This window comes from Clinocottus analis, unplaced genomic scaffold (assembly GCF_023055335.1).
Source record: "Clinocottus analis isolate CAN_PGR_092001 unplaced genomic scaffold, fCliAna1.0.p SCAF_5, whole genome shotgun sequence".
Classification (NCBI taxonomy): Eukaryota; Metazoa; Chordata; class Actinopteri; order Perciformes; family Cottidae; genus Clinocottus; species Clinocottus analis.
In genome coordinates, this window is record NW_027176207.1 from 1,235,860 (window position 1) to 1,249,860 (window position 14,001).

At 50.8% G+C, this 14,001-nt stretch overlaps 1 protein-coding gene across 1 annotated transcript in view; it reads right to left on the minus strand.

Annotated features, from left to right (window-relative positions):
• LOC137803152 (LHFPL tetraspan subfamily member 7 protein) overlaps positions 1 to 13,304 on the minus strand; it is a 93,620-nt gene extending 80,316 nt beyond the window's left edge. Inside the window, exon 1 of the mRNA XM_068601459.1 lies at positions 12,639 to 13,304. Coding sequence (XP_068457560.1) covers positions 12,639 to 12,989 — 351 coding nt within the window. The 5' untranslated portion in view covers positions 12,990 to 13,304. The remainder of the gene's footprint in view (positions 1 to 12,638) is intronic.
• Positions 13,305 to 14,001: the final 697 nt, after the last annotated feature.

Genomic DNA, 14,001 nt, shown 5'->3' on the forward strand with positions numbered 1-14,001 from the left:
CTGCAGAAAGACACAAACCACAGCTCCGGTTCCACATCGGCTGCGGCGCGGGGGGAAGAGGAAAGAAATGCATGCTGGGACATCGTCCCAACGGAGGATCATCTCCATGAAGCCCTCAGGTGGAGCAGCAGACAATGACTCACACAGAGGACGTTACGGAGGCTGGAGCAAGATGAAAGCTTCTGGTCCTGCAGTTCCTCTGACGACCACCAGGGACACGAGGAGTCAAGAGGAGACGCCACTGATGATGATGATGATGACGAGGAGTCCATCAAGAACTGTATGGCGGGTGATAAAGTGTCCATCTGGCGCACACACACACACACACACACACACACACACACACACACACACACACACAGCTCGTCCTCACAGAGATCACGTCAAGGAGTGAGTTTCTCTCTTTTATCTTCCTCTGCTGTCAATTAACTGTTAGTAGATGTCATGCAGAGGAGGAGAGAGATGGAGGGAGAGATGGAGGGAGAGATGGAGGGAGAGATGGAGGGAGAGATGGAGGGATGTTCAGGTTGAGGTGCAGGCAGAGGGAGAAAGAAAGAAAAAACTATCTAACCAGAAACATCTTAATAACCGCCTCTGTTCTCTCCTTCTCTCCTCCCTCCCTTCTCTCCTCTCTCTCCTCTCCTCTTTCTCCTCTCCTCTCTCTCCTCTCCTCTCTCTCCTCTCCTCTCTCCTCTCTCTCCTCTCTCCTCCCTCCCTTCTCTCCTCTCCTCTCCTCTCTCCTCTCTCCTCTCTCTCCTCCCTCCCTTCTCTCCTCTCCTCTCTCCTCCCTCCCTTCTCTCCTCTCCTCCTCTCTCCTCCTCTCCTCCCTCTCTTCTCTCTCCTCCCCTCTCTTCTTTCCTTCTCCTCTCTCCCTCCTCCTCTCCTCTCCTCCCTCTCTTCTCTCTCCTCCTCTCCTCTATCTCCTCTCCTCCCTCCCTCCTCTCCTCTCCTCTCTCTCTTATTCATAATAGATCACAAAAGCGGATCAGACCAGAACGTGGGATCAAATATCTGGATTGAAAGGAGTTGGATCCTTTACAGTTAATGATGACGTCCTCAGAGGTTTTATTCAACTCCTGGTGGTGGTGGGAGAGGAGAGGGGGAGGAGAGTTACTCCTCTCTCCTCTCTCTCTGAAAAGATGCAGTAATTGAATTATAGCACAACTGATATGTTTGAGTCAGACCTCCCTCTTTTCTCCCTCCCTCCCTTCAGAAGACGCCGCCAAGCAATGTGTCTTGGCTTTGAAAGCAGATGCTAATAAGGATGAAAAGCACAATTTTAAATGAAGTGAAGACATAAAGAGAGAGAGAGAGAGAGAGAGAGAGAGAGAGAGAGAGAGAGAGAGAGAGAGAGAGAGAGAGAGAGAGAGAGAAACTGTTTATCAGCACGTTTGCTCATTAGGAAAAAACGTGTGTTTGGCTTCTTAACAAACAGAGTAATGCACAAAGAGCCCGATACAGGATTCATGTTTGATATGTTTTACATTAAAAAACACAACCCTGCAGGAGAGAGAGAGAAAGAGAGAGAGAGAGAGAGAGAGAGAGAGAGAGAGAGAGAGAGAGAGAGAGAGCGAGAGAGAGAGAGAGCGAGAGAGAGAGAGATGAAGAAGGGAGGAGCGCTCTGCTGTTTCAAAGAAACGAATAAAAACAGTCCTCTCCTCCGATGGCTGCATGTCTCCACAGTCTGGGTCATGTGATCATCCATCATGTGATCATCCGTCATGTGATCATCCGTCATGTGATCATCCGTCATGTGATCATCCATCATGTGATCATCCGTCATGTGATCATCCGTCATGTGATCATCCGTCATGTGATCATCCGTCATGTGATCATCCGTCCACACATGAAGTGGCCGTGTGACTCCATGAGGGTGAACCTGACGTCCACCAGCAGAGCGTCTCTCCTGACGCACGGTGGAGACGTTCACGTTGAGCACAACGCTGATAACCACAGAAGAAAGAAAGCAGGAGAGTTTCCAGAGCGTGAAACTCGTCCTTCAACGTTTTCTTCTCGTCCGAACGCGTCCGTGATGAGACTTTGCGGCGAGCTAATATTCTCAGATATAAATACTTGACAGCGTGCAGGAGAATATTCTGCAGCCTTCTGATCGACACTTCAAAGGAAGTACTTTGTACTTCTGAAGCTCTCAGAGGAACCTCCTCACTGTTCCTCGTGTGCACTTCTTACTGTCATCGTTGAAGTCACACAACGACAGACCTACACCGCACACGGGAAGACGTGTGCACAAGGGTCCGCTGCCCCAGTGCATGCTGGGAGGCAGCAGCTCTCATCATGGTTCAGCCTTCCTGCTCATGTTGAGAGCACTATTATTATTATTAAACATAATTAATCCTGAATTTAGAAAACACTGATTATCTGGGTGAGAATCACCAGGTACGACTGTCAGACATCCTTCACACACAAATTAACTCCAATACTTGTGTTTATTGTTTGTATTTGTTCAGCAAAGTCTTGGGAAAAAAATGTATATCTGCAAAAAAAATCACTTTTAAAAGATATTTTGATCATAACTATGAACATCCAGCATGATATGAGCCAGATTCACCAAAAAAAAGCCTCCTGGAGCGTCAATAAGACACCTTTATGGAAAGATTAGGACCTAAAGATTCAGAATCTGCAACAAAAATCACAATAAAACAAAGTCTTGTCCTGTTAGGAAGGAGTTTCAGTCAAGAAACTGTGTCGTTCGGTTCAAAAATGGAAAAACGATTGTCTGAATGGGGCATGCTGGGTATTAAAATGAGAGCGGGAGGATTTTCACACGGTTTCCAAAAGGTGAAGTCAGTGATTTGCAGAGATTAAACTAGAAGAGAGCGTCTTCTAAAGCGTGAGCTTCTTTCAACCATCCAGAGGATTTGTGAGTTTGCAGATCGGCGGGTCGAGACCCCCCCTCCTGCCCCCCCCCCCCCCTGCAGTGTGTGAGCAGGTATGGGGACGCGGCCCGGCCTCCTCCACCTGTGTGGGGCGTCCATGAGAGGGCGTGCGAGGCCTGCAGCTCTCTCTCTCCCTCCAGCACTCAGCAGCTGCTCCTGCATGTATTCATGATCTGCACTCCGCCGCTCCCCAGTGCACCTTTCATAATTCATGCTCCTGTACTGCAACTCCAAAGCACCACACTATCCGCCTGCACCGCTCTGCTGCAGCTCATCGGCCAGTCGGACCTCTCTCTCAGATCACGGCCTCCTGACCCCGTGGAGCGCGAGGCGTTCAGGGAACCGTTGGCAAACGTTTCAAACCCTCTGGTGAAGGATCTCCAGGAGCTCCAGCGTTTCATCTCCCAGAGAAGCTGCGCTCTGCTCGCCGGCGGATGAATAAGTCAGGAATCTTCTTTCTTCCCCCCACAAATCAAGGAGGAGCAGACCTCCTCGGGGCTCATAAACAGCGCGTTGCCGGGTCTGGATCGCAGTTGCATCAGCGTGATGAAGCGTCAGCAGCAGCGTGAAGCCGCCCAGAGGCCCCGCCCGGCCTCCAGGTGAAAGATGAACGCATGATGTAAGCGGACGACAACCCGCCGCCGCCATGACGCTAATTAGCATCGGCCTCGCCGGGCCGGAGCTGATGGAGGAGTCTGGAGTTTTATCTGAAAGCTGGAGTCACAAAGAGGAGCTCCAGAGCAACGAGCGCGCTTCATGTTGAAGTCCTGAAGGGAGCAGCTGGTCTTATTCTCCTGGCCAACAGACGAACACGTCTAATCTGAGATGTTAGTCTGATGTGCAGATTGACTTCCTCACGTGAGGTACTGAAGGTCTGGTTTCCTCCTCTCTCCCTGCAGCACATTAGCACCGCAGCAGCGTCTTCACCGCTGCAGAGCAGGAAATTAACTTTTTATCGCGGAAAATTCTCTCCCCCGCCTTACTTTCTGCTTTTAGCGAGAAAATAAGAGATTTTGAATCCACTTGAAGGCTCTCAGAGAGCGCAGACCTTCACCTGAGCAGCTTCCATGAGGGAAACATGGACTTCAGTAACGCTGCTGACAAACACACTGAAGTGAACCAGAGGAGGCGACTCAAGACGCTTCATCCTGATGGCGTGCAGAGCAGGACGTATGCAGCGCTTCACTCTCACACATTTTATGTTACAGCTTTATTCCAAAAGGGATTAAGTTCATTTTTTGTTAACATTCTACACACAACACTTGTTTTGCCAAACTATTAAAAATAAAGAATGATAATATAACATAAGTATTCAGAGCCTTTTGCTCAACACTTTGTTGAAGCAGCTTCTGCAGCAGCGACAGCCTGAAGTCTTCTTGAGTATGAGGCTACTGGCATTCATTTATATGAATATATATAATATATAAATCCATATTGGAATAAGGCTGTAACAGAACAAAATGCTGAGAACACTTCCTGATGCTCTGGACCTGCTGCTGTCCGTTTGTTGAAACTGTGAGACATGAAGGCTGCTTCCATCTGCAGTCAGTCTGTTCCTCTCCTGTGTCTCAGATCTGATCAGTGTGTGTGTGTGTGTGTGTGTGTGTGTGTGTGTGTGTGTGTGTGTGTGTGTGTGTGTGTGTGTGTGTGTGTGTGTGTGTGTGTGTGTGTGTGTGCAGTGACTTCCTCCTTCATGTAACACAGAACGAGTCCTCACACTCGGGACTTGTGGATTCTTCCTCTGAAGCTGCTCGTCGCGCTCCGGGACTCAGCGCACGAGTTGTGTTCGGGCGCTCGCCGGCATCCCGAGAGCTTTGTGCGTTTGATGCTGCAGGATTTGTGAGAAGCAGGAAAGTGGAGCAGTAATAAAATACAATAACCATATCCGGATGCAGTGAGGTATCACAACAATCTGGATGAGCGCTTCACACCAGTATCTTCTCCTGGCGTCTTGTTTCCTGCGGCGCCGTGAGCTCCTGGTGGAGGCCGCCGCACGAGCCGAGTGAGCCATCATCCATGTTCAAAAATGGAGGAAGGCTCGCCGTTCAATCGATACACAAACGACCCGCAGGATCCACGGACGTGACGGGCCGCTGAACAAATGGACGGCGGCCGCGCTGACTCAGCTCGCCGAGTCTACCCGGCAACAGCGGCTTGAATATCACCAAAGCAACGAGGATAACTCACAAGAGAGAGGAACGCGCTCAGTGCGCCGCCGGAGGTTCAGCCCACGTTTGAATAAAGCTTTCGCCTCGCTGTGGTGACCACCGGCGGCCCGGCGTCTGTCTGTGAGGTGTCGGGTATTAAAAAGCAGAGGAGAGGGATCCCACGCCGCTCGGCGCCGCCCATCCATCACCGCTGATGAGCTCATACGTCCTGCTCCTGAGACGACGGCGTCTCCACCAGGATGTCTCGTCCTCCTCTCTCCCCGTTCCACCTGTTCTATCCATCATGTGGACAGCTGCTCCTCTGCACTTTCAATTCGTGTGATGCGTTTGACCTCGTGACCCCTCCCCCCCCCCCCCCCCCCCTCCGGCCGGGCGACACACTCCAGAGGAAAACCTCACAGTCGGGAATTTGTAAAAAAAATTGTGACAGAATTTTCAATTTCGGCATCACGTCTGGTCGCAGCTCAGAAGCATCGCTGAAGGATCGGTGCGTCTGCCTCCCCCGCCCACGTGTCCTTGAGCAAGGCGGGCGACCCCCGTCACGCTCCCGTTGTGTGTGTCTGTTTGGGTTATTTACCGTGAAACCAGACGCCATCAATAGCAACGACGACACATGCTGACTGAGTCCATCCTGCTGGTCCTGTGCTCATTCCCAACGTGTCGCTCAGTGTGTGTGTTTGTGTTGCGTTGTCGTCTCACTGTGGATTGTGTCCGTGCCTCTTAACGCTAAGCTAACGCTCTGCAGCGGTCACTTTGCCTGTGAGCTCCTTCCCTCCAGGAAGTCATGCTTTACATTCTTCCTGCAACGGACGAGGAAACCTGATTTGAGAGCGATGTGGGTTTAAAAGTAAAGAACTCTGTGACACAGAGACAAACTGATGTCAGAGCGACCACGAAGGCTGAGAACACAGAACAGTCCCGACTGCACCTGTAACACCACCTTAAGGGCGAAATATACTTCTGCAACTACAACTGTCTGTTCACGCAGTCGGGTCCACGGACTCGTGTTGGTTCATAGTTCCTGTGTGTTTCATACTCCAGACCAGCAGGTGGCGCAACGACCGTTTAGAGTCGACCTGCACACCAACGTTCACGATATCTCCCTCCAGGAGTTCACCTCCATCTTTGTGTCCTGATACTTCGTCAGACGGGTTTTATAAATGCTCATATTTATATAAAACCTTCTTCAACAGGATCCATTGTTCCTGTTTCTGCTGCAGCTTTTAAAAACAGAGGTATGATGCTGTGAAACCGGACATGAGAGACTCAGAAAGGACGTGGTTAGCGGACCAATCACAGCCTTGTGGGCTTGCGTTGCTTTGACGGATAGTCAGACATTTTGGGCGACGCACGCAAGCACGCAAAATGGCCGATTTGACCACGCGAGGGCGGCCATGCCGTCTTGTGTTCGTGTCTCTGCGTAAAACCAGAGTGTAAATCAGCCTTTAGCTGTATGCTAACCAGGCAAGTTACAGTGTGATGTCACCATTAGCATGTATGCACACTGATGGGCACGGTGAGAGTCAGTGACCTTTGACCTCTAAAGGTGCATCTCTCTCTCTCTCTGGTGAACTCATCGTGTGTCAACATCGAACATGAACATTGAAACCAGTCGCTGCTCAAGTGGTTAAAACAATGAAATATGCGCTTTCATAAAAGGACGAGCAGTAATGTGAATAGTTTGCACCGTTTGTAGTTAACGGGGTAATAAATGCAGACGCAGAGTATTGAGAGACGACCGCGCTCGCTAACAGCAACAACATCACATCGCTGCAACAGTTACTGTAGTCAAATAAACATGCTGCAGGCTCAGGATGCTCTACAGCTCCAACAAGCAGAACATGCAACGTGTGGCTTGTGAGGTAAAAACAGGAACCAGGACGGCGTCCAGACGGCTCCTTCGTCCCCAAATCTATCAGGACAGAACGCGCCTCCGCACACACGGACGACCATCAATCCCGTCGGCAGTCGGACGGCGGCCTTGAAGCGCTCATGCGCGGTATGCTAATGAGTCGGCAGCCGCACATCTCACGGGGGGAACGGCTGTCAAGAGCAGCGAACATCCATCTCCTGCCGCCGCACGCCGAGCGGTCCTGCTTTTACGCAACGAGTCTATTTATGTCCCCGTGATAAGTCACAGGTACAGACGACACAAAACACTTTGAATTACATGAGGCCGAGCGAGCGGGCGCCGTCTCCCCGGGGCGCCGGTGGCTGTATCTGGAGGAGGAGGAGGAGGAGGAGGAAGAGGAGGTGTGTGGCTGCTCGCCTCTGAGCCAGCCGCCTGAAAGAAACAACTGCAGCAGCAGAGGATGGAGTAAAACACGACTCCTGACCTCCGCCCTCCCCCTCAGTGCTGCCTCCTCTGCTCTTGCCTCCCGCTCTGTGTTCTCGGGCGGGTGTGCGGGCGGCGAGCGGCGGGCCGGAGGTCGGGCGGCGCTGCAGGACGGCGGCGCTACAGGTGCATCGAGTTCTCTCCCCTCGGCTGAAAGGAAGCGCCGCTCATCGCCGAGTGCGATGACGGAGGCTGCTTTGTGCTCCAGCACGGGGGCGGTTTGATGGTTTGATGGTTTGCTGGTTTTATCAGGCGGGTCGCGGCCTCTCTGAGCATCGATAATGTGGCGCTTTTGAGGAGAACAAAGGAAGGATGTTTATTAAATCAACGTTCTGGGTTTACTTCTCTCTCTTCTGTTCTCATGTCCCTCTGCGACCAACCAAGCCCTAATTACTGACACGACCGGCACTGTACAGCGTCTGTGTGTGTGTGTGTGTGTGTGTGTGTGTGTGTGTGTGTGTGTGTGTGTGTGTGTGTGTGTGTGACTCTGGAGTTGTCTTTTCATGCATGCTGGTGTGGTGAACGCGCTGCACACAAAGCTCTAAACAGAATGAGGTCAGCAGGAAAAAGCATCCAGACGAGTCGGCCTTTTGTCTCTCGTGTAAAGCAGCGGACTCCCCGCGGGGGGGGGGGGGGGGGGGGGGGTAAGGTGTGTGTGGGGAGGGGGGGGGGGAGGGCGGTGGGGAATACAACATGCGCATTAGACCTCATAACATCATTTATAACAGGCAGACACACTTCCACACAAATGGCTTTCACCACAGAGGTTCCACCATTAGCATTAAAGAGAGAGAGAGAGAGAGAGAGAGAGAGAGAGAGAGAGAGAGAGAGAGAGAGAGGGAGAGAGAGAGAGAGAGAGACAGAGAGAGAGAGAGCTTCACTACAGTACGGTGCATCTGAAGGAGCAGCTCCAGCATCAAGGACGAAGCTTTCTGTTCTGTGTTTGTCAGCAAGCGGCAAGGAATGCAGAGTGTGTGTGTGTGTGTGTGTGTGTGTGTGTGTGTGTGTGTGTGTGTGTGTGTGTGTGTCCCAGTGACCAGCTTCCCTTCCCTCTCGTGTTGCTCAGAGGGGTCGAGGCCAGACGTTGTCCATCGTTGTGTTATTATAGCTGCCGAGTCTCCACCTGAACCTGCTGCCTCCACGTGCACGCTAGTGCACGCCAGCGCACGTCGCTCGGGAGGCCACATGTCATATCTGGTTATGGATAAATATTCATCAGCATTCACTCTTTTCTGGGTTTCAAACGACTTCACTCTTTAAAGGCTTCAGATAATTATTATTTTCTTTATCAATAAATTGGATGAATTCATTTTTCCCTCTCAGTCCATCAGGCATTACAGATTTATAACATGTTGGATAATTATACTGAAGAATGTCTTGTTTGGGCCGACCAACAGTCCAAAACCCAAACATAAACTAAACCAAGTTTCCTCATCAGAGTCATTTCATTCTCATAATGATTCATCGGTTATCGTTAAATATCTGCTGTTGATGGACTAATGGACTAATGGACTAATGGACTAATAGACTAATAGACTAATGGACTCATGGCTGTGAGATGTGAGATGTGAGATGCGAGCGGGTCTTCAGGTGACGGATGTCGACTCTCCATCAGTTCAATGTGCAGTTTTTCTCTCTGGTCGGTTACACTTTCAATGCAGCGCCTTCAAAATATGGAAAGTGATTTTATTGACTTTCTGAATGACTTCAAAAGGCGGAGAGAACTTCAAACTGCAGTATTTTAAGGGTCTGCATGATGAGGTCTGTAAACTCGCTTCTCTCCACTCGCCTGCTTCTGTTTTCTTCTTCATCTTCAGCTCACGACGGCGATGAGCTCATCAGACTTCACGCAGCTCATCTGAAGCCGCAGAAAGCTTCACACACTTTCTGTTTCTTCACATGTGCAGGAACTCTCCCCGAGACCGAAACACACTTTGAAGTGTAAAATCGGTGGATTCCCCTTTAAGGGTCTGTAGAAATGATTGGAGTTTCATTTTGTAAAAGAAAAACACCAACAAGACCCTGAACATAATAACTCCCCGCAGGTCAAACCTGCTGTTTGAACTTCCTCTTGGCTCAGAGGAAAAGCTGCTTTTGCCTCAACGTATCCAGATAAAACAGTTTTAAAACATGTCACTCACTAGAGATGCAGCACCAACGTACTCATGAATAAAAACGTCTGCCTCCAAGAGAAAAGACATTTGTCCCGCCCTCACGAGATGTCAATCAAAACAGTCTGTGATAGACACACAAAGTCCTGCAGATTAAACTTCAATAGCATCTTTTAAAGGTGACTTAAGAAAGTCCCGCACAAAAAGATACCAAATTAAAATGAGTTGAGTGAAGGTCAAATAATGACTGAATGTATTTGGAGCTTAAATTTCCAATTGGGGATTAATAAAGTACTTTTCATTTCCAGACATCAGTGATGTATTTAAAGTTTCCTGCTCTGCAACACGAGCATTAAATATACGTATTAATACATACTGTACTACCTGTACTATATTTATCCAGCTCAAGGGAGTGTGAAAGTGACATGCTGGCATTTAAAGTAACCTTTACATTTACCGCAAATTAAAATAGATGTTCGCGTGAATTAGCATCTGGTTTCCTGTTAAAACTCTTGACATTAATGGAGCGGCCGGACAAAAGGAGGCTTTTCCCTTAAACCAGTTATCCGTCTACTTCCACCCAGCTGCGGCTCGCTGGGCGGTGAAATGACATTTAGAGCGTCTCGCGGCGCTCACGCCGTGGGCACCGCTCCTCGTCGTTAGCCGGCAGCTAGCTGGCAGCTAACCGGCAGCTAGCCGGCAGCTAGCTGGAGCGCTGGAACATCCGGCTCGCGACTGAGATTCATCTTTTCAGGACATCGCGGGCCGGCGGGTTTGTCTCACGTGTCAGAGGATTTGAAGCGGAAGTTGATCGCGTTCTCTCTTTTTTCTACGTTCTGTTTCTTCTACGTTCTTTCTTTTACGTTCCCTCTTTTCTTTTACGTTCTCTCCTTTAAGTTCTTCTTCTTTTACGTTCATCTTCTTTTACATTCCCTCTTTCTTTTACGTTCTCTCCTACGTTCTGTCCTACGTTCTCTCCTTCTTCTACATTCTCTCCTTCTACGTTCCCTCCTTCTTTTACGTTCCCTCTTTTCTTTCGTGCGGTGGACAAACGACGAGCAGCGACTCAGACGGTTTTCCAATCAGCGCTCTGGAGCTCGGCCGCGACTTGTTTGGGTTTACAAGACGACCTTGACATTCAGTGACACACACACACACACACACACACACACACACACACACACACACACGCCAAAGCTAATCCAACTCCAGTGTTTAGCGCTGTGAAGCAGCTGGAAGCACATAAGCTGTTCACAAGTTAAGGTGAAATGTTTTCTGGCAGACCGACCTCCTCTTCGTCCTCCTCTTCCTCCTCCTTCACACTTTAGCTAGCAGCAGCTCGCTGCACACCTCTTCCACTGACGCGTGCGACCTGGCCACCGCCATCGCAGCGCGCAGGCTTTAGCGCGTCCTGCAGGATGTACACAAGCACGCTGCATCTGCTCTGGTGCAGGAACGCAACGATCAGGCGACGAAACACGAGGAAGAACTCACTGATTTAAAAAGCTTTGCTGCCGCGAGAAGCTGAACGCTGCAGCGATCAACACGGTTGTGCCGAGTGACTGCAAAGAGCATTTTCTAACTTGTGAGTCGCGTTAACATCCAGAGTGTTGATGGCTGGATATGTTAGAGGGACTGTGTGGAGGATTTGGCGTCATCTAGTGGTGAAGCTGCAGATCGTAGCCGCGGGCCGTGTAAGAGCCAGTGTTGGGTTTGTCCCTTCTGGGCTACTGTACATACATATGAAGATACATGGCTTATTCTCAGGTAACTAAAGGAATGAACCTTATTTTCAGGTGATTCTTCTCTTGATTAAATATTCCTCGTAATATGATATTGATCCCTCAATGCACACGGTTCCTCTGGTCACACCGAAGTGCAGGAAAGTCAAACAAATATGCTTTCCTCAAGCTGTGTGTGTGTGTGTGTGTGTGTGTGTGTGTGTGTGTGTGTGTGTGTGTGTGTGTGTGTGTGTGTGTGTGTGTGTAAATGGATGCGCTGCACCCTGGCAGCTCGGTGACGGCCCACACTGCACTGCTGAGCGCCAGCAGCACTGGACGGCGGCGCGGACCAACAAAAAGCTTTTTGACAGCGAGGAACAACAGCTCAAGTACGCCAGCCTTTCAGAGGGCCTCCTCCTCTTCCTCCTCTTCCTCCTCTTCCTCCTCTTCCTCCTGAACAGCATCCTCAGGCCTCAGCTTGTCTTCTCAGCGTGAGCCAAGAGACTCTCTCAGTCTGACGGAGGCCACAGAGCTGCACACACACTTCTTACAACACAAACACAGAGTGGTGGCATGTGTGTACCTGTGTGTGTCTGTCAGTGTGTGTCTGTCAGTGTCGGTGTGTGTGCGTGCATGTGTTCGTGTCTGTCCATGTGTGCATACATGTGTGTGTATGTGTGCCACATCTTTTCCATGTGCAATACTGTCGCGCATGCGCAGTGCAGCTTTGTTTGTGTCTCTGCACATGTTGTTGGCGACATGTCGATATGAATGGAGGTGGTCAGCACATCAGCGAGGACTGGAGTAACAATAAAGTGTCTCTGATGACGTCACGGCCCCGTCACCTTTATTAACAGGAGCCGGGTCGCGCGCTCGGGTTCAGCGGCAGCAACAACGCGCGCGCTCACCAACAAACTGGAGGCTGATGAGCTCACATGCGGAGTCACTGTAGTGCTGACTTTATCCACGCGACGCTTGACCACGTGCCCGCGCGCTACAGGGTCGTTAATGACACGCGACCTGCCGCGTGTTGGCGCGCTCGCGCTACGATCACACGAGCCGCCACTTATTAATATCTCCCTTTCAAATGCTAATTCACCTTCATGCATAAATCATAACTTCAGAGGTGGCTGGTGTCGTGTAGCAGGGTTTTAGTGGAGTGTGTGCGTGCGTGTGTGTGCGTGTGTGTGTGTGTGTGTTGACCTGTTTGAAGTTGAGCTGGCAGGAAGTGCCGCCTTGTTGTGGCTGCAGACATCAACAGGTCTGATGTCTGTCATCTTGTGTGTGCTTTTGGGCAGTAAAGACACTTCAAAATAAATCTAGATTATGGGTGAATTTCCCCAGATTAAATCATCTCTGCTCCCATAAGGCTGCTGCCCCGCTTCCCGCCGCGCGTGGTCACCTACCTGCCAGGAGCTGGAGGGGATCTCCGCGAATTTGCCCAGTCCCCCGAAGGTGTAGCAGCGGTACATGTGATCCAGAGACTCCGAGCAGTGCCACAGCAAGCCGAAGCTCACGGAGTCCTTGTTGTGGTGCTGGTGCTGCTGGCTGGTCCTCAGATGGTCCTTAACAATCCAGGCGGGGGAGATGAAGCTGAAACTGCACACGGCGACCAGAGCGGAGGAGAGGAGCACCCAGAAGCAGCCCACGCAGCTGAACATGGTGGCAGCGTGGGGCAGGAAGCCCGGAGACAGACCCAGACCGACCACGAACCCGGCTTCTTCTTCTTTCTTCTCCCGGCCCAGGAGCGAATGCATTTGGAGCTCACGCCTTCAGGAGCAGGACTTCAACTTCAGCCCCCTGGCCGGCAGCAGAGAGAGATCACTGATGCGGCGATGTGCGTCTGTCTGTGCGTGTGCGCGTCTCCGGAACATCTGGTGAGGGCAGACTACCCGGTGCGCGTCCAGAGCGCATCAGCAGGAGGAGTGGCGGCGGCGCGATGAGAAAACAATTCAACAAAAAAAAGTCAAGTCATCCGCGTCTTCACTCAGCCTGGATGTGGGGAAGAAACACCACACCTGCCACACACACACACACACACACGCGCGCGCGTGAGATGTGTGTCACACCCAGCACTGGATGCGCAGTGGAGCTGCAGGTGGAGGAGCCGCTCGGTGCCGCGCGCAGACCCGGACACGTCCCGCCGCCGCCGCGCCTCGCTGAGAGTGAGACTCGAGCTGCTGCGCCTCGAGACGGACAGCAGCGCACTTTGCGTTTCAGAGAGTGCGTCTGGACAACGGCAAGCTCGCGGTGCTTAAAAGGACTGTTTCCGGGTGGGATTTTCAAAGTAAAACTCCGGGCGAAGCCGCGCCGCGAGGTTTGAGGCAGCGCGCTGTCACAGCCTTCACAAGGACTGCATAAAAAACACTGTGCCGGAATTTACTGTGAGTTAACTCACTGTGACCAGGAGGCTACTCTTACAAAGTCTGACAACATACTGATCAATACGTCATCACATGACACATTGTTTTACTGTCATGGAGCACGTGGACCAAACACATTTCCCCCGTCTGAGATAATAAAGCTGACCTGAATCTGAAAAGCTTCATCTATGATCAGTTCTGTCTTATTAATGTGTCTCTCATGAACACCTGAGTACCTTTAACAACACGTGTCTCATCATCACGTCTCATCCACAATGTATCAGAGATGATGGACAAACACTACGATCAAGAGCGACAACAACAAGTAAAAGTAGATGCAACACAACACATTGACGGCCTGGTTCAGATTACGCTGATTGGCAGGAACTGTTTTCTCCTGACAGGA